Source organism: Orcinus orca, chromosome X (assembly GCF_937001465.1).
Source record: "Orcinus orca chromosome X, mOrcOrc1.1, whole genome shotgun sequence".
Taxonomy (NCBI): Eukaryota; Metazoa; Chordata; class Mammalia; order Artiodactyla; family Delphinidae; genus Orcinus; species Orcinus orca.
In genome coordinates, this window is record NC_064580.1 from 119,583,362 (window position 1) to 119,603,575 (window position 20,214).

Consider the following 20,214-nt stretch of genomic DNA (forward strand, 5'->3'; position numbering starts at 1 on the left):
GCGGGCCTCTCACTGTCGCGGCCTCTCTTGTTGCGGAGCGCAGGCTCAGTAGTTGTGGCTCACGGGCCCAGCTGCTCCGCGGCATGTGGGACCTTCCCAGACCAGGGCTTGAACCCGTGTCCCCTGCATTGGCAGGCAGATTCTCAACCACTGCACCATCAGGGAAGCCCCATGGTGGTGAAAAAAAATTTAACCAACAGAATCAGCTTTTTAATAATGAGAAATGATCTTTCCTCATTTCTGCTATTATAGGTGAAGAGCATCCTCTGGCTTAAAGAAAGATGAGGCAAGTGACCAGTTATGTTATTTATCTAGGGAACGTTCTATTGCACTCAAATGGAATTTAGCTTTTCATAATCATTCTACGCTTTCTCTGTGTGTCCTTGATAAGGTCATCACCTCCTTGAGGGTGAGGGTCATTTCACTTCCTTCTTGTGAGTGCTACACTCCACCTAACTCTAGGCCTGCAGAATTAGCAGGTACTTCCTGAGTCCCTTCTGCTTGTGACAACGTATTATCACAGCAAAGCTGAGAATGGCGTGCAGACAGCATTTTTCCCTTTAAAACTAAGATGTTTCAGCAAAAAAATTGCTTTTAGACAACAAATGCACGTACAGGGCAAGAGGGGCAAAACTGAGCATATGGAGAAGCCATGGGGGGAAAAGGAGGCCAGAAAAACCACGTTTCAATCAAGTCCTGTCATTCGCTGGGGAAGTGACTTAACCTTCCCATATCTTAGTTTACTCATCTGTGAAAGGTTGGTAGCAGCCCCTACCTTACGGGGGTTTTGTGATCTTGCCTCTAAGGGGCTTTGCACAGCGCTCTCACTGCATGTAGAAGTGGCCCAGTGGAACTGTGCTCCCTTTTCCTTCCTCCTCGGAGATCCGATATTCCAGACAATGTATACTGGTTGCTTCCAAAGCTGGACATGCTTGAAGGTTGACCTGGAGCTGTTCTGAAAATATATATCTTAAAATAGCTGGGGCTCCTAAGTAGAAATAGGCTAGCACATGGGTGGAAGTGAACATGTGATTTTGATGTGTCGGAGTGAGTGTGGATAATGGCTGTGAAGCAAGACAAGGGTAAGTGTTTGATAAAATGCAGGATGTAATATCTCTTGTTCCACATTTTCCCACGGGCATTATTCAAGCGGCATATTCTCAAGCACGCTGACAAATGCTGTAGCGTATAACAAATAAATACCTGAATCAATGTAATTTAGAATGCTAGGAATGATTTAGAAACACAGATAACACTGAAAGTCTCCCAATCATGGCAAAGTCAGTTTTCACGCATTACACTGTGGGAGCTGGTGATGTCTGGATGATAAGAGGGCAAATGCCCCAGTGACGACAGCCTCGGGGACAGATACCCAGATCAGGGGCAGCTGGCGGCAACTTCAGCAATCTCACCCTAGAGCAGCAGCAATGAAGTCAAGAAGCACGTAGAAGTCCTCCTCTGGCATGTGGAGACGCTCTCCTCCTTCCCCTCCTCCCCCATCTTCTTCTTTAAGTATGATCACGGTGCTCCCGAGAATCATAGAGAGCAGAGCAAGGTTTCAACCACTGCTTGCAAGAAAGAAGGCTGATCACAAGGTGGCAGATTGCCACGCTCCTATGGAAAAGCCAGATTATATTTCTAAAAGCGCAGAGAGGCAATGAGGCAAGGGAACTTCAAAAAGGTAAGAGAGAGAGAGAGAGAGAATGTGTGTGTGTGTTGGGAAGGATGGATACCTTACATGGACACAAGTTCTAAAGGTCATATAAGTGCTGCCTGTCCAGCAGTGACCTCTAATCACAGGGCACCTCCTGAAGAGGCTCATGCAACCAGCATGATAAGAATTGTAAATGGACAGCTGACATCATACAACGAACCTTATGCCAAGGTAATTTTGTTCTAAGGCAGCGATTCCTACCCTGTTAGTACATTAGAATCACCTGGGGAGCTTTTTTTTTTTTAAAAAAAAAAATACCCATGTCAAGACTCAGCCACAAGAGATTTTGCAGGGTTTTCATTTGGACAAGTTATTGGTTATTGCTTGATTTTGGTCTGATGGGCTCAGGCATCACTACTATTTAAAAGGTCCTCAGATAATTCAAGTGTGGAGCCGAGGTTGAGAATCATTGAAGTAATCTAAGCAAGTTTGCTGAATGTTGGGTCCAAAGACTTAGTGCTGATACGTGAACTTGTAACTAAGCACATTTTTTATTTAGTTCAGCTGACACTATTTTTCACAGCAAGACAGCAATACTTTCTTTTTTTTAGTTGAAGTATAGTTGATTTACAATGTTGTGTTAGTTTCTGGTGTACAGGAAAGTGAGATACACAGACACACATACACATATTTCATTTCATATTCTTTTCCGTTATGCTTTATTACAGGATATTTTTAAAATTTTATTTATTTTTGGCTGCATTGGGTCTTCGTTGCTGTGTGAGGGCTTTCTCTAGTTGCGGAGAGCAGGGGCTACTCTTCTTTGCAGTGCACGGGCTTCTCACTGCGGTGGCTTCTCTTGTTGTGGAGCACGGGCTCTAGAGTGCAGGCTCAGTAGTTGTGGCTCACAGGTTCAGTAGTTGTGGCTCACGGGCTCTAGAGCACAGGCTCAGTAGTTGTGGCACACGGGCTTAGTTGCTCCACAGCATGTGGGATCTTCCCGGACCAGGGCTCGAACCTGTGTCCCCTGCATTGGCAGGTGGATTCTTAACCACTGCGCCACCAGGGAAACCCTATTACGGGATATTGAATAGAGTTCCCTGTGCTATGCAGTAGGTCCTTGTTGTTTACCTATTTTATATATAGTGGTGTATATCTGCTAATTCCAAACTCCTTATTCCTCACTCACCCCTTTTTTCCTTTGGTAACCATAAATTTGTTTTCTATGTCTGTGAGTCTGTTTCTATTTTGTAAATAAGTTCATTTGTAGCATATTTTAGATTCCACATATAAGTGATATCATATGATATTTGTCTTTCTCGTTCTGACTTACTTCGCTTAGTATGATAATCTCTAGGTCCATCCATGCTGCTACAAATGGCATTATTTCATTCTTTTTATGGCTGAGTAGTATTTCATTGTATATATATACCACATCTTCTTCATCCATTCATCTGTCAATGGACATTTAAGTTGCTTCCATGTCTTGCCTATTGTAAATGGTGCTGCTATGAACATTGGTATGTGTGTATCTTTTGAAATTAGAGTTTTTGTCTTTTCTGGATGTAATCCCAGGAATGGGATTGCTGAATCATATGGTAGCTCTATTTTTAGTTTTTTAAGGAACCTCCGTACTGTTGTCCATAGTGACTTCACCAATTTACATTCCCGCCAACAATGTAGGAGGGTTCCCTTTTCCACACCCTCTCCAGCATTTATTATTCGTAGACTTTTTAATGATGGCCATTCTGACTGGTGTGAGGTGATACCTCATTGTGGTTTCGATTTGCATTTCTCAGATAATCAGCAATGTTGAGTGTCTTTTCACGTACCTGTTGGCCATCTGTATGTCTTTGGAGAAATGTCTATTTAGGTCTTCTGCCCATTTTTTGACTGGGTGGTTTGTTTTTGTTATTGAGTCGTATGAGCTGTTTGTATATTTTGGAAATTAAGCCCTTGTAGGCCACATCATTTGTAAATATTTTGTCCCAGTCTGCAGGTTGTCTTTTTGTTTTTCTTATGGTTTCCTTTGCTGTGCAAAAGCTTGTAAGTTTGATTAGGTCCCATTTGTTTATTTTTGCCTTTATTCCTATTGCCTTGGGAGACTGACCTAAGAAAACATTGCTATGATTTATGTCAGAGAATGTTTTGCCTATGTTCTCTTCTAGGAATTTTTTATGGTGTCATGTCTTATAGTTAAGCCTTTAAGCCATTTTGAGTTTATTTTTGTTTAGGGTGTGAGGGAGTGTTCTAACCTCATTGATTTACATGCAGAAAGACAGCAATACTTTCTTGAGGAAAGAAACAGTGCACTGATTTGCATTCTGGCACAAGCTCCTCATCTCATCACGGACTGGTAACAAACAATTTCAGACCCAGCCCTGAACCACAGACCACATTTGGAGTAGGACTTCCCTAAAGATAGCAGGCGGGGGTCAGAGAACAAGGGAACGGCATTCATCTTCAAGTGTGTTACTTGTCAGAGCCCAGCTTTGATGGGAACACGCTGCTCAGTGGGGCCAGCATGGCACTTCCCAAAGCGTATTTGTGGGATGTTACTACGTATTACAAATAAAAAGGTTCTGATAGCTGGAGTATGTTGTTTACCACTGAATTGCCCAAAGAGAGACAAATTCCTAACCTGTAAGACTCCTTAAAACCTTTAATACTCTCTAAGAATGGTGTGGAATTCAGGAAACGTGTATGTGATCTCTCTTTTCACAAAGACATATGATCAGCGTTTCATGAAACATAATTTGGAAAATAGTGATCCAATAATTATTGAAGAACACGTGCAAGCGAGTAGAGTTAATTCTGCATTCTCTTCAACCAGGCAAACAAGTTATCATTTAAAACAAAGGAGTGAAAATTAGAGCTGAAGCAGCAGCACATCTGGTGCATCTCCTTCACAGAGGCAGACCTCCAGGCCTTAGGGTTGGGCTTGACTGGGGAAACAGCTCAAAGTCATCCAGGCTATGCCTTTTCGGATGTGGACCACAGTCTACCTGGGTCATACCGTGCTGGGTCAGAAAGGCAGATTTTCTTAAGTGGTTTATTAACTGGCTGTGAAAAGGAAAAAACCAGTAGGTGTTGCTGAGACATCAGAGCCCCGGAAGCATGTTGGCAATGCGATCCCTGATGTAGCAGCTTTGAAGGGGGCAGTGCTATATGGATAGATAACTTCCAGATTGTTTTCAAGGATCAGCACTTAGATTTTGACTTTGTTTTAAAATCAGAATCACCACAATCGTTCATCCAGTAAGACCTTTCCGGGAACTTTCCCAGGGCACTGTTCATTTAAACATAAATACTTGAAATGGAGGCAGATAACCGAGGGAAACCTCAGTCAAGAGAGTTGTAAAGGAGAGACTACTTCTCAGGAAACATCACCACTGTCAGGACGGGAACACCAAGGCTCAAGGGGGAAGGGAGGCCTGTTGCTTTAAAAAGTGAATCATCAAAGAATAAAAGGTTGTTAGTTCCTACCAGAAAAGCCAGCCTGGAGACTGAGTTGAGATGCGTGTATCTAATAAGAGAATAATAAATGCGCATCCTGGCCTGAAATTGAATTAGTGGCTGTTATGTATACTTCCTTGATCAAATTATGAGTTTTCCAGAGAGTAGAAACTATCCCCCAAATACAACTTAATGTTGTATTTGCTGCCATAACGTAGGGAAATAGGAGAGAGGAGAGACTGTGTTTCAGTGCCATTACTAGTTCCCTAACGTTGTTAGGAGATAACAAGTTGTCTTCTAAGAAGTAGCTGACAAGTAACCAAGAGAAATACATTTGATCACTTTATGGGGAGAGGACAGTGTTTATTCATTGCTAATCACCAAGGCCTTCAGATTTCTGGCTTTTTAATTCGATTTCCATATGGACCAATATTTTACTCCTTCTTGTGACTCTGCAGTTAAGCTGCCAATGGCTTCAATGAGCAAAGAAACCTCTCTGCTGTTGTTTTGTCATCCTTCATGTCATAAAACAAAGGCAGGGTGACCCTAAGTCATAGTTATTTTGAAATTAAAAGATTCAGAATAAGGTCTTTTATCTCTACAGAGCCACCCAAACATATGGCCCCATGTTCTTCTAATCAAATAGGAATATCCCCTCAATTCTCATCTTCAAGGGGACAGATATGGAAGCAGTTATACCCTTCCTGCAAGTCAAGACATTTTCAGATATCAAGCATCAGAGGTGGCTTCGTTTTATTGAACTATTAATTCAAATAGCATTACACCCATTTTTCTCAAAAGGCAAATTAGTATGAAAATGAGGAAGACACAAAACAGGAGACAACAAAGTTAAAGAAAAGGTGAGGATGAAAATAAAAACATTTCCCTCGGCATGTTCCTAAATGCTCTCCTACCGTCTTTCTCTCCTACCATTTAGGCAAGACTGATATTCATGGTGACATATTCTCTTTCTGGGATAAAGAAACCAAGGCAGTATCAGAGTAACAGACATTGTGCTTGTTACAAATATGCGCCCTTAACATTTGGCACATAATTTTGCTCTCTTTTGGTTGGTGAAAGCTGGCATACTTCATCACCGGGCTGGAGCACAGATTCTCTTCTCCTCCAACCAAAGTCACTGTGGTTGGATGCCTCTCTGAATAAAAAGGTTATGGATGTCCTGAGGGGGGAGATAGAATATATATATAACATTTTTTTTAAATCACATGAAAACAGGACTGTAGGAAGGAGGCCAGATGCTTGATTAAAAGATGGTGACAAAACCCTGAGCTTTGTAATACTTTCCTATATTGCATGAACTCCTTCAAATTTACTATTGTGATCAGGATTTTCAATCCTACAAGCAAATGCTGGGAATCCATGATTTCTTTTTCTCTGTAGATTTTCAACATTATCTACTTGTAAGCATGTATATCTTGGTGTAATTCTTCTGAACAACCTTCAAACATCAGTAAAAGCCCAATGACTGGCATTTCGGAAGCAACAAACTATACTGATAATAGATTGGCTTTCAGAAGTTACTCTAAATCAGTGATTTCATTTTGGCACACATGACAATGAAAGGAAAAAAATGAACAAAAGAATAAAGCTTTGATGATTATACTTTCTCTTGCCAAGAGCCTCCTGGAACAGGAAGAAAAAGATTTTGGTAACGATCTCCACTCTCCATGTGGCTTTCTTATAACAAAGAGCGTTGCTGGTACTGGGCCAAATTAGACTCTCAGATATTTGTATGTGCTTCTTCACCCAAATTCCAGTACTCACATAAGATTCCATCGTAAGTGGTTTTTATGGAAATAATCACATCACCGAAAATCACAAGTATCTGGAACAAACTAAAGAACTTATTTTGGAATTGGCTGCTCAGAAATAGAGAGCTGTTTTTGGCAAAGTGTAATCTGTCCTTAGTATATCCTGAAAAGCCAGGGAGGTATATCAGGCCTTCCATGTACTATTTTACATGAATTCTGAGGGCCCTGGACACAATACAAAAATGTCTTTTCAAAGATAGATGATTGTGAACAATTGTAAATAAGTTATCTGTACCAAATCTCAGATCATCATAAATTATAGAAATAACCTGGCCCTTATAAAAACATCACCAACCAAAAGTAACACGAAGACTTTATAATAATGCAAAAACAGTTGGTAGATTTTATCAATTCAGTAAGGAAGAAGAAAATTAATCCCAGCTGTATCATAATACACATAAACCTCTTTGATCTAATTTAATCATTTGTAAGACTTATCCAACTCTAACTTACATTTCACCCCCAAATTTCAATGAGTGTTTCATTTTTCAAATGAGTGCCGCACACACACAATCGCATTAGAAGAGGTCACACTGGCAGCTTGGCATTGCACAGATCAAACCATGGATGGCTTAGCCACCCTGTCCATTGCCTTCACCTGCAGTGGAATTGGTGGGCAGCCACAGTCAAGGTCAATTTCATGCTTTGGCAGAAAGACCATGAGAGGAACTCTCTCTTCAAAATGCTTCACGTGAGAATAAAATGTTTCAAGGTATGGATACAGTTTAGAATTGAGAGTCTATCCATTTGTAGTAAAGCGATCTCTTATTTCTACTAATCATAATAAAATGTTACAACAACTGAAAGAGAGAACTGAAGACTGTACCTTACAGAATTTAAAAACCAGTCTTGCAAAAATCTTCCAGGTCGCCAGAACGGCCACTGAACCCTTTTAAACCCACAGTTACTTCACCTCCTGGCAATGATGAGTTTCTGGCCTTCTGTATCCTACATGAAGTAAGCATGTTAATTTCTTAGCATAGTTTCCTTATTTATCCGAGGTCTCTTCCACAGCATGCTTCCTTTCGCCCCCATCTAAGGTCTTCGGGATCCTGTTAATTTGTACAGAGATCAAGTGTATTCATTTTAAGGTCTGGGTTCACCATTAGCTTCTGGCTCCTTGTTTAAAGGGGGTACAGTAAAATTGTAAATAGTGTCAAAATATCATCCCAGAAAACCTCTAATGCATCTAATACTATTTATAAATAATTCATACAAATCAAGAGGGAAGTATTAGCTTTCACTATTCCAGGAGAGCAAGACTAAGGGAAACCTTCAGTCTGAAAGCAGACAATGACCACCATCAAAGTATACAAAAGTGAAAGGCTGGAAGCCACATTTAACACAAGGACAGCCAGCTTAAAAAGTATCCAAACCTTGTACAAGAGAGCTTCACTGCAACCCATTCTCTAAAGAATTTTTCATATCTAAAAACATTCATAACATTATTCACGATACACTCCAGATATTTTGAAAACTAATAGGTGGGATAGGGAGGGTGGGAGGGAGGGAGACGCAAGAGGGAAGAGATACGGGAACATATGTATATGTATAACTGATTCACTTTGTTATAAAGCAGAAACTAACACACCATTGTAAAGCAATTATACTCCAATAAAGATGTAAAAAAAAAACTATATGTAATAAGAACACACCCATTAAAATTAGTTATTCAAATGTTTTTTTTTAATCTGAGAATTGTTAAAACAATTTGAAGTAAGTTTCTAACCAATTGCTTGACTGAATTTAACCAACTTTTGTTTTTCAGGACGATGTGCAAGTACAAAAACAGTATAGTATCTGTAATACAGATACACACATCCATAAGAATATAATTACATAATAAATAGTATATTTCTCTCATACAGACACTGTTTTTGTGCTTGCAAATATATATATATAGAGAGAGATATAGATATATATCACATACAGATATCATTTTATAGAAAAGAAAGAAAATATTGCAATGCATTATATAAAGTCATTGTCACTGGCTTAATTTTTTTGTTTCAGTGAAGCATAAAATCAAGTTAGTATCTTCTCTATGAAACCACCAAAAATTTGTCTTACTCACTGTAAAGGGCCACCATTTATATCTCCAGATGACATCAGCACTCATGTGCAAAGTGGATAGCTTGCATACGGGAGTATGAGTGGAAAGTAAAGGCAAATGCTCTATTCTATTGCTGAAATAGAATTAAGCATAGAAAAGTGTACACTTCTCATTTTCTGCCAAAGAACATTTAAAGCTCTGTTTGGAAGGGAGGAAAAAGGGGAGGCTTTGAGATGTAAAAATTTGCTTCCAAAACTATAGACTAGACTCAATTTGGATTAATTTCCTCAAACACCAAACTTTGAACAGAACCACACAGCAGAAAGACAGCTGTACTGAAGATCTCATAATGTTGCAAAAAGGGCAACTTGAAATCGGAACAAAGGCACTTCTAGAAATTGTACCAGAACCATTTATGCGAACGTGTACACCGAATGCCAAAGGACTAGTGAATACTGTCACCCCCAACATCATTCACTGGTAGATTGCATGGATAGTATTTGATCTTGGGTTGGGGGGGAGGGGTGTGGGAGAACATGAGCTGTTTTACCATAAGTATACTTCTCAAATGTCATTTTGGAAATCAAAACGTACACAGATGGCAAAAAGTTGACCACACTTGGTAATGTGAAAAATGTCCCTGTTTGATATATGCAAAACAGGTGGAAAAATGAATGAATACTCTTTCTAGAGACGAGGCACTTCACAGATGGATTTGTAGCACGGATTGCGATGAATACCTTATTGACCTCAGTTTAAGTAACAGCAGGTAGAGTTTTCCAAACCTGTACTTGAGCTGCAAAGAAAAACAAACTACTCATCGTTTCCTTGAGGCATGCATTTCACTATGGCAAAGCGCACCGGGCGTGCATGACAGGGGAAGTCTGGGCCTGCTTCAGCCAACTGAGTAGATCATGAGCATTCTTCGAACACAAGGCAGAAGGCTTTATGGAGTGGAGAAGAGTGAGAAAATTTGGAACAATCTTCTCATTATTTCATTTTGGAAGGGCCATTCCTCAGCCGACTGCTGCTTCAGGAAGGCGATGTGATGGGACCAGACTCGGCCAGATGTTGGCTACGGGAGCAAGCAACTTTAGCAGCCAAAACGGGGCAGTGTCATGACACCAGCTGAACACGTGTCAGCTGTGAGAAGCAGGAAGATGCTGCGCGCCCGGCCAGATCTGACTGTATTATACAGTGTCCCATCTGAGACTGCATAACACACTCACTGGCGAGCCACGGGGCCTCGGAACGATGTCAGGGGCCGAACAACACACAGCACAGCAGAGGGCAATGCACAGTCAGAAAGAAAGAGAAAGAAAGAAGAATGAGAGGAAACAAGCAAGACACACGTCCGTCGTGCACAAACCTTCGGGCTCTGTGTGTTCTTTGTGATGGACTTGCTTCAGCGGGCAGCAGAAGATTTCGTGACACTTAGCACGAAAGGGGGACTCTTTTTTCTTTAATTCCGCAGATTGGATGGAATCTTGCCGTAACATAATGTATTCCTGTGTGCCAGGGGGGGCGTCATCCAGAACTGTGGTCACCACATAACAAAATGAACTCAAGTTAGAGCTTCAGGAAAGCAGCGAACGTCTTACATCAACTCTACTCCCAGGAAGACTACAGAAACAACATTCCCAAGAAAAGTTTCAAAGAAAAGCATTGCATAGCTTGGGGGTTTTCTTTTTAAGGGCTTAGTTTTATAATACGAAAGCCCTGGGAATAGTTTACTCAGCTATACACACCTCGATTGCTTGTATAATGAAAATTTAACAGTGTTAAACTGTCCCGGATGAACAATAAAACATATTAATACCAATAACCATATTGTATCTAAATAAACACCATGGAGAGCTCACATGTTTCAGCTTGAAATCTAATATAAATATTTACAGGTGAAAATGGCAAATGTCCACCAACTTCTCAGTGTATTACTTTAGGTTTTCTTCCTCAGTCTGCTCCTGGAGAGGGCCCGGCTTCCATGCACTATGTACTGAGTCTGACAAAAGAATTCATTTTTTCCCCAAAGAGAACTGGGGCTGTCACAAACATTCTTCACATATTCGAAACCCCCAATGCAGAGAACAAATTCCAGTTGAGAGCCTAATAATCAACATTGGCTCAAAGACCTACCTTGAATTGCGGAACAGCAGGGCCTGGTTCACTAATTCTGGCCTCAGATATACACCAAGCCCCTCTCAGCTTGCTAGGCCCTTTGTGCATTTTCCTAAGCAAGACTGAATTTCTAGTGTTTTCTCCCTGCAAAAACAAGGTGTCTGCTTTTACAGGGTCTGCTGCAACATTCTTTAGCCTGGTAACTACCCACCAAAGTGGGTGCAAATTTGATCTGCATCTGCAGAAACAGAGAACTGACCCCAGCATGGATTTTTTTCTCTTTCATGCCCTTCCCAATGAGGCCATCCCATTTTACCGGGAGTGAGTCAGTGCCCCTAAAGCTATGATTCACGGCGAGCTGACTCATTCTACTCCCCCAAATGCATACACTTAACATGCATTGAGAAAGACTGACACCAGCGGCACACTTCCTATGGGGAGAATAATGCTGCAGTGTTTGTAAAATACCAACAGCTTATGGCTGAAAGTAGATGGGATCTCAAGCTTCCATGTTTGGCAAAACATTCCCAGCTCACTGGCTGGGATCCTAACGGACATTAAGAACTTTCTTTCATGTAGGAGTAAAAAAGGTATAAAAACCAACATAACTTTGAAATTCGTATTATGAGTTTAGAACAAGTTCTTGATAGATTGCTTGTATGTGGAATTGTTGTCTTCCTTTATAAGTCATTAAATTATGCAAGAAGGTGATGAATATTTTAGTTACTTCTCTTTCTATTTTCCTCTAGCTCCCAGCAGCACTAATCAAAAATACTATATAGACAAACCCCCACTGCTTTTCCTGGCAGAGTTCCCTTCATCTACTAGGAATGTGACTATAACTTCTTAGAATCTGGTCGTTGAATGCACATCTTCGGTAGCAACAGCTGCTATTCAAACCATTTGCAACCATTACCTGCCATGAGCAGTTAGTTACGACAATATAGACACTTATCAAATTCCAGCATCATAGGTAAAGATAAATTCTGATTTTACCATACAAAATATTTTAGGGGGCTTCCCTAGTGGCGCAGTGGTTGAGAGTCCGCCTGCCGATGCAGGGGACACAGGTTCGTGCCCTGGTCCGGGAAGATCCCACGTGCCGCGGAGCGGCTGGGCCCGTGAGCCATGGCCGCTAAGCCTGCGCGTCCGGAGCCTGTGCGCCGCAACGGGAGAGGCCACAACAGTGAGAGGCCCGTGTACCGCAAAAAAAAAAAAAAAAAATTTAGGGAAACCTCCCAAACTTGGAACTCAAAAAAAAAAAGCAAAACCCTGCCCATGATTATACAGAAGCTGAGAAATCCCATTTTCATGCACTGTATATAAGAAACAAATTTTAAGATTAAAGGACAATTGGAGGATTAAAAAAAAAGAACAACTTTTGGATAATATATAGAGAACTTGCTATTCAGAAGTACATGATAAACACCAGTAAATTGTCTTCCATTTTCATTTTTCAATACCAAAAATGACGTCACAAATGGGCATTTCTGGAGATTAATGACAGGCTGAAGGTAATAGCCTTTGGCTGACTCTCCAGCCATCAGCTTTTCCCCGCTGGTCATTAATTCCCAGAAAATGCCTTGCACTGACATCATTATTGTTTAATTAGATACAACTGGTTATCCGTAACATACAACAAAATTCTAGTGAAAGCAACCCAGTGACTGATACAAGAACCAGCCCCCAAATTCATCATGATGGGAAAGCATGAAAGTCACAAAAGTGCAAGATAATTGCTTTCCACAAAATTCTCTCTCTCCTGTTCTTTCTTCAAGCTGAATTTAGCAAGTGCAAAAGGTGCCAAGATGCGAGCATTTAAGGTGCCATCTGAGTAATGACCACAGGCACAGAACATTTCCTTGGAAATCGTGAACACCTGGGAGTTAATGGCTTAGCTTTGGGTCCAGGCCGTCTCCACTCAATGCCCCAAACATCAGTCAATTCAGGCAAAACAGAAAGAAAAAAAAGAATATTCAATCTATCAGTACACCTGGGTGTCATGTTGACACGAGAGCTAAAAATATTTTGGACTTTGTAAACAGAAGTGGCATCATCCACGCAACACCTCACACAGGTGTATAAAATCTCTGAATGTAAATTTATTTTGGATGAAAGATTAAAACTATTATGTTAAATGCATTTATTCTTAGGGCTCCTTCAAGTAGGACAGTGGATGCATGTGCAGTTGACAGCAGCGGGAATGACAGGGGACTTCCCACAAGACCCCAGCATCAAGGCAGGGGGGTACCTTAATTCTACTTCCTTACAAAAAGAATGAGGAGACAATGCTTCCAAGGGCCACTAGCTCTAGAAAAGAGGGACACTTGTAAAGAAGTCAGCTCATCAAAACAGGAAGAAAGAATGGGATTTGCCTTTCCCTGGCTTAGTACTATGACTTCTGCTGTTTTCCCCCTTCTAGTGCATTTCTTCTTGCACATCACTTCTAGCCTCTGAAAACCACTCTCGCCTTTGTTCATTGGAACCATTTGTCCACATTTACTCAATGACTCCTGCTGTTCTTCTAAATAATATTTATCTAATCTTGAAGGTGCATGAAAGACTCCAGTGATTAGGTAGATGATAGATTTACACCAAACCTCTTCCAGTTTCAGAGGTTCAACTTGACTCTTCAAGACAGATAAGATGGTAAGAGTGGCTTAGCCCTCATGGTTGATTTCTGGACCGTGGGGCCCATGCTTTGAGAAACCCCGCGAGCCCCATGACAACAGCAGTCAAGGAGCAGGCCTCTGCTGGGAAATGACAACCACTCAGCCAGTGCCCTTGGCCCTGATCACCTACTCAGAATTCCAAAGTCCCACAAGAGTGGTTGAGATTTGGAGGAGACAAGTGCACACATGCAAATTCACACACCCACAGACACGCAGACACTGACAGGTGGCATACGCAGAGATGAGGGTGGCAAAAATAAGTGACTTTACTGGTAGCATGACAGTTAAGAGCACAATTTATGAAAGACCTAGTTCCCATTATAAAAGGTGTTTATTGACTAACCATTAGGTGGGCAAGCCTGCATCCAGGATTGGTTTCCCAGCATCAGTACTGGATTGGCATTAAACCACCCCCACTCTCCCCCAGGCTTCTCAGCAATCACCTAGATCAAGGTCATGGTCAGGGGTTGGGGGTCATTCATGGTAAGGGAAGAGAGTTTATGTCTAAACCTGATGACCTGGTCTGAGGTACTCATGATCACAGAAATAGTGTTCCCATTTCAAACTGGATATAAAGAAAGCATCAATCTGTAGCAAAACAATCTTTGATAAAATTAAAGATAATTCCAAGTAATATACTTCTTAAATGTATTTTTTTAGTTAAAGAAGTTAACAATCATTTACCCTTTCTATGTTTAGAAAATCCACTTCCGGAACTTCCCTGGTGGTGCAGTGGTTAAGAATCCACCTGCCAGTGCAGGGGACACGGGTTGGATCCCTGGTCTGGGAAGATCCCAAATGCTGCGGTGCAACTAAGCCCGTATGCCACAACTACTGAGCCTGCGAGCCACAACTACTGAGCCTGCGAGCCACAACTACTGAAGCCCACGTGCCCTAGAGCCTGCGCCGCAACTACTGAGCCCGCATGCTGCAACTACTGAAGCCCATGCGCCTAGGGCCTGTGCTCTGCAACAAGAGAAGGCACCGCAATAAGAAGCCCGCGCACCTCAACGAAGAGTAGCCCCTGCTCGCTGCAACTAGAGAAAGCCCGTGTGCAGCCCCCCCAAAAATTATCCACTTCCTGTTTTACTCTATAACTTTTATCAATAAATATAACATAGGTGGGGCTTCCCTGGTGGCGCAGTGGTTGAGAATCCGCCTGCCGATGCAGGGGACATGGGTTCGTGACCCGGTCCGGGAAGATCCCACATGCCGCAAAGCGGCTAGTCCCGTGAGCCATGGCCGCTGAGCCTGCGCGTCTGGAGCCTGTGCTCCGCAACGGGAGAGGCCACAACAGTGACAGGCCCGCATACTGCAAAAAAAAAAAAAAAATTATATATATATATATATATATATATATATATATATATATATATATATATATCATAGGTTACATAAAATACCTACCCAAATATTTAGTAGTATCACGAACACTACAATCTTCCACAACATTCCAAACACAATTCCTTTAGCGATAACTTAATGCAACCCCTTTGTCTTAAAACATAAGGTAAATAAAGCTCAAGAAGGGGAAGTGACTCGACAAGCCACACAGCTACTGGAAAAGCACAGCCTAGAAGCCAGGATTCCAGTGTGTTTACCAAAAAGTCTAAGGTAAGACTGCTTTGTACAAACATTGATATATTTAACAGGGATGGGGATCACCGGTGTTTCTTAGCTTCAAAGATTATCTCTGTCTCCAACGAAGTTTTCTGTCTTTCTTTTTTTTTTTTTTGCGGTATGTGGGCCTCTCACTGTTGTGGCCTCTCCCGTTGCGGAGCGCAGGCTCCGGACGCACAGGCTCAGCGGCCATGGCTCACGGGCCCAGCCACTCCGCAGCATGTGGGATCGTCCTGGACCGGGGCACGAACCCGTGTCCCCTGCATCGGCAAGCGGACTCTCAACCACTGCACCACCAGGGAAGCCCTGTTGTTTTCTCTTTTTAAATGAACTCTTCAGAAAGAAGACTCAACATAATTAATGACGTGATTTTAAATCAAAGCAAATCTGAGATCACCAGGGCAACAGAAATGAACACAGCCATGGGACTACCAAAGTTATTAGACATATATTAGTGACTTCAACAAGCAAATACTTGAAAATATCTATGAAACAGAAAATATGGCAAAATGTACAGATTATCAAATGTCCTCACATAATGAGAAAGAAAGTGAGACGAAAACAAGAGTAATTAGAGCGATTACTTTTCCCTGTCACTGAGCACCTGTCAAGCTGAAAGGTACATCAACCACAGGATGAGTTAAGACCTCCATTTTGCCTCCCAACTTACACTCTATCTACTTATGTGTATCTATTGTTCAAGCTTTACTGCCACACTGGATACTATCAAGATGGCAGGTTTAAATGTAAATGAGTAACTTAAATAAATAATTCACTGAACTGAATTGATCAATACCAATGATCATTTGATTTGGCTAAGACAGAAATAACTGTAAAATATTTCTAGAAATTTCAGTTACCTTCGCCTTTGTGATCTCCCCCATCTCCATGCAACCCCCAAGCACTATCCAGCCTTCCTCCAATTCTGTTTGTTCAGGCTGTTTTGCTCTTTTCATGGTAGAATACAATGCAAACTCCCTACCACGGTGGCCACCCACCTCCTCAATTCCATCACATGCCTATCTTCTTCCACACACTAGCTTTACATTAGTATCTAGAATATGCTAGGCTCTTTCCTGCCTAAAGACCTTGTACTTGCTGTTCACTCTGATGCCCCTTTTATGTCCTTCAGGCTCTACTCAAATGCCACCTCTTCTGAGATGTCTTTTTAGCCATGTTAGGTAGGTTTGCACTCGTCACAATCTGTAATTATTTTATGTATGTATGTAGGTATGTATGTATCTCTCATCTGACTCTTCCCACAAGAATACAAGCTCTCTGAGGCAGCAACATTCTTTGTCTCATTCGCCATTCTATATGTGGGGTCCATCATAAAACACACTCAAAGAATTCTTATGAATCAAATGAAGGATGCCCTTCTTCACCCAGCCTTCCCACAAAGCTCACTCTAACTCTTCATGTCCATATGACATTTTTAAAAATTAATTTTATTTATTTATTTTTGGCTGCGTTGAGCCTTCGTTGCTGCACGCCGGCTCTCTGTAGTTGTGGCAAGCAGGGGCTACTCTTCATTGTGGCTCGTGGGCTTCTCATTGCAGTGGCCTCTCCCGTTGCGGAGCACGGGCTCCAGGCGCATGGGCTTCAGTAGTTGCAACACGTGGGTTCAGTAGTTGTGGCGTGCAGGCTCTAGAGCTCAGGCTCAGCAGTTGTGGCCCATGGGCCCAGTCACTCCGCGGCATGTGGGATCCTCCCGGGCCAGGGCCCGAACCCGTGTCCCCTGCACTGGCAGGCGGACTCCCAACCACTGCACCACCAGGGAAGCCCCATATGACATTTTAAGAAATTTATCCTGTCATGCCTTGAGACAGCTTTCTGGTCATAATCCTAGGTTTTTACTGACAAGTTAGATTGATAATTATTTTCTTATATATGGTCTCTCCTCCACAACTTGAATGTCAGCTCCCAGAAGACCAGAACAATGTCTCTTTTGGTATCATCCTTGCTTTCCTAGTGGCCTACAATGCTTTGCACATGGTAATTTTGCATGCATAAAATCAGTGCCTTCTAGGGAGAGCCCTGCCTACCTTGAAGGCGAGTGCTACGAAGAAAGGGTCAAAAATGGAAAGAGTCCAGCACATTGCCCAGTACCTGGCAGGCACATAGTAGTGGCTGCAATGGAGGAAACGCTGCCCATGACAGAGATGGAGCCGGTGAGCAGTGTACTAGGACCCCACCCTGAGTCACAGCTGACTTCCCGGGTGACCTCTGGAATGCCATGTCAGATCTCTGAGCCTCAGTTTTCTCATTTCAAAAGTAAGTCATGTGGACTAGGCCAGGGTAGCGCAACGTTAGCACTTTGACACCTGGGGCTGGATAATTCCTTGTTCCGAGAGGCTGTTCTGTGCACTGTAGGATGTTTAATAGGATCCCTGACCTCTACCCAGTAGATGCCAGTAGCATCCCTGTTCAACTTGTGACAACCAAAGAGGTCTCCAGATATTGTCAAATCCCCCTTTACCAGTGGGATGAGAGCAAAATCATCTTAGTTGAGAATCACTAGACTTGATGACAGGTAAGGCCCCTGTGTTCTATAAACCTCTCTGTAAAGCAGTCGTACCAATCCTGGAAGCCCCTTTGTGACCTTCGGAGATGCTCAGCATCTTGCAGGGACTCAGCTCTTCTATTCAGGGGAGTTTGGCCCACACAGTCCAGACCAAAGAGCGAGGAAAATGCGCTAGTGAGCATGCCAATGAGCCGGGTAACAGAAAGCCCCTAACAAGACGGAAAGCACTACGGCTACACACCAGTGGGGTCCTTACTCAGCCCAGGGCAAAGGCTTTCTCTAGTGAGTGATGACACAGAGCAGCACCAATGGCATTGTTCAACTCTAGGGGAGTAACTTCAGGCACGTGCTGTGAATAACAGACAGGGCACAGGCTACCAAAGACCCTGCTCAAATGGGGATGAGAAGCAAGGAGACAGAGCAACTCTCTGTGGCCTTATCTAAGGAGCTTCCTTGAAGGCTGGCATTCTCATCATCAAAGGGCCCATGTCACCAGGAAGGATGCACATCCCTACTGAAGACAGAAATGACTCCCTTAAGAAGAAAAGTGGCAGCTTCCTCTAGCAGAGCAGAGTGTGCTTTCAGAAGTCCCCTGCCCCAGCAGGAATGACATAGGTTTTGTCCCTACTGCCATTTCAAGCACGTGAGAAAGAAATGCCAAGAAATACATTCCACCTTAGAACACTGGCTAATGCTAACACATCTCAATATACTGTTCAGAGAGCTGATACCAGCCCATTACTTTCAAGTTTTCTAGCCGGATGTCATTGCATTCCTCTCCCATGCACCCTGCTCAAGTCCAAGCGAAACTGAAGTATCCATCATAGTGCACTGCAAGGCTTGTTAAGACACAGACTGCTGGGCCCCCTCCACTAGAGTTGCTTGTTTTTAATTAATTTATTGTATTTTATTTATTTTTGGCTGCATTGGGTCTTCATTGCTGCACGCGGGCTTTCTCTAGTTGCGGCGAGCAGGGGCTATTCTTTGTTGTGGTGCGCGGGCTTCTCATTGCAGTGGCTTCTCTTGTTGCAGAGCACAAGCTCGAGGCGCGTGGGCTTCAGAAGTTGTGGCTCAGTAGTTGTGGCACACGGGCTTAGCTGCCCCATGGCATATGGGATCTTCCCGGACCAGGGATCAAACCCGTGTCCCCTGCATTGGCAGGCGGATTTTTAACCACTGCGCCACCAGGGAAGTCCTCCACTAGAGTTTCTGATGGAGGTGTTCTGGGGTGGGTGTGAGTATTGTCACTTCTAACAAGTTCCCAAGTGCTGCCGCTGCTGGTCAGGGATCACACTGGGAGTATGATTGCCCCAGCTGTTCGTTTTACCTGCTCCAGCTACCTCTGCCATCTGCATTCTCCGCCAGGAACAAACATAATCCATACCAGTGGTTCTCAGCTGGGGTTGAGCCTTAGCGTCACCTGGGGAACTCTAAAAACTGAAGTACCCGTGGTGCCACCCCAGATCAATTACACTAGAATCTCCAGCCTGAGGCCAGAGCACTGGCGGGTTTCCAAGCTCCTCGGGTGATTCGACTGCACAGCTAGAGTTAAGAATGACTGTTTTAAGCCATTCCTTGCTTTCTCCAGTGAAAATTCCTCTCTCATCTTTGGAGGGTGGGCTCTGGCGCCTGATTATCTTGCTACAGTTGACCCTTGAAAAAGATGCAGGGTTAGGGGTGCCAAACCTCCATGCAGATGAAAATCCACGTATAACTTGTAGTCAGCCCTCCCTCTCCACGGTTCCTCCATACCCGTGGTTCCGCATCTGCGGATACAGCCAACCACAGATCATGTAGTCCTGTAGTATTTATTAGTGAACAAAAATCCCACATGTAAGTGGACCCTGGCAGTTCAAATCCATGCTGTTCAAGGATCAACTGTATTTCCATTTCTTTGTACACCTCAGCCAACGGCGGCTACGTCCCCTCGGGCAGTGGTGCTATTCACTGCGTAAAACTCTACAGCAGCTCATATCTCCCCACAGCCGGTCCGTTCCAGCCTGAGCACTCAGCCCCGGTGGTTTGTCCATAGTTCTACCACAGCATTAACCCACCCCTGCCCTGTGTTTTTGTTGTGTTTCAATATGACTATCTCCTCACTAGCCAGTTTTGTTGCAGTGAGTCAAAGCAAGCTCTCTTCTTATTAATACCCCTCAAGGTCAACGTCTTGGGTTGGTGAGAACAGGTGTCTTGGCCCTGAAGCCAGTCTGTGATGCTGCATCTCACCCTCAAGGTCCACCCAGAGCCACCGCAAACTTCGCATGTGCCCCAACTTGAACCACAGT

General features: G+C 43.0%; 1 protein-coding gene across 2 annotated transcripts in view; it reads right to left on the reverse strand.

The window, feature by feature from the left end:
• Nucleotides 1–20,214, reverse strand: part of FGF13 (fibroblast growth factor 13) — a 501,144-nt gene that overhangs the window by 188,617 nt on the left and 292,313 nt on the right. Inside the window, exon 2 of one of the 2 annotated variants that reach the window (XM_012536340.3) lies at nt 10,365–10,532. The exons of the other annotated variant lie outside the window; for it this stretch is intronic. Coding sequence (XP_012391794.1) covers nt 10,365–10,532 — 168 coding nt within the window. The remainder of the gene's footprint in view (nt 1–10,364; nt 10,533–20,214) is intronic. 2 annotated transcript variants of the gene reach the window in all.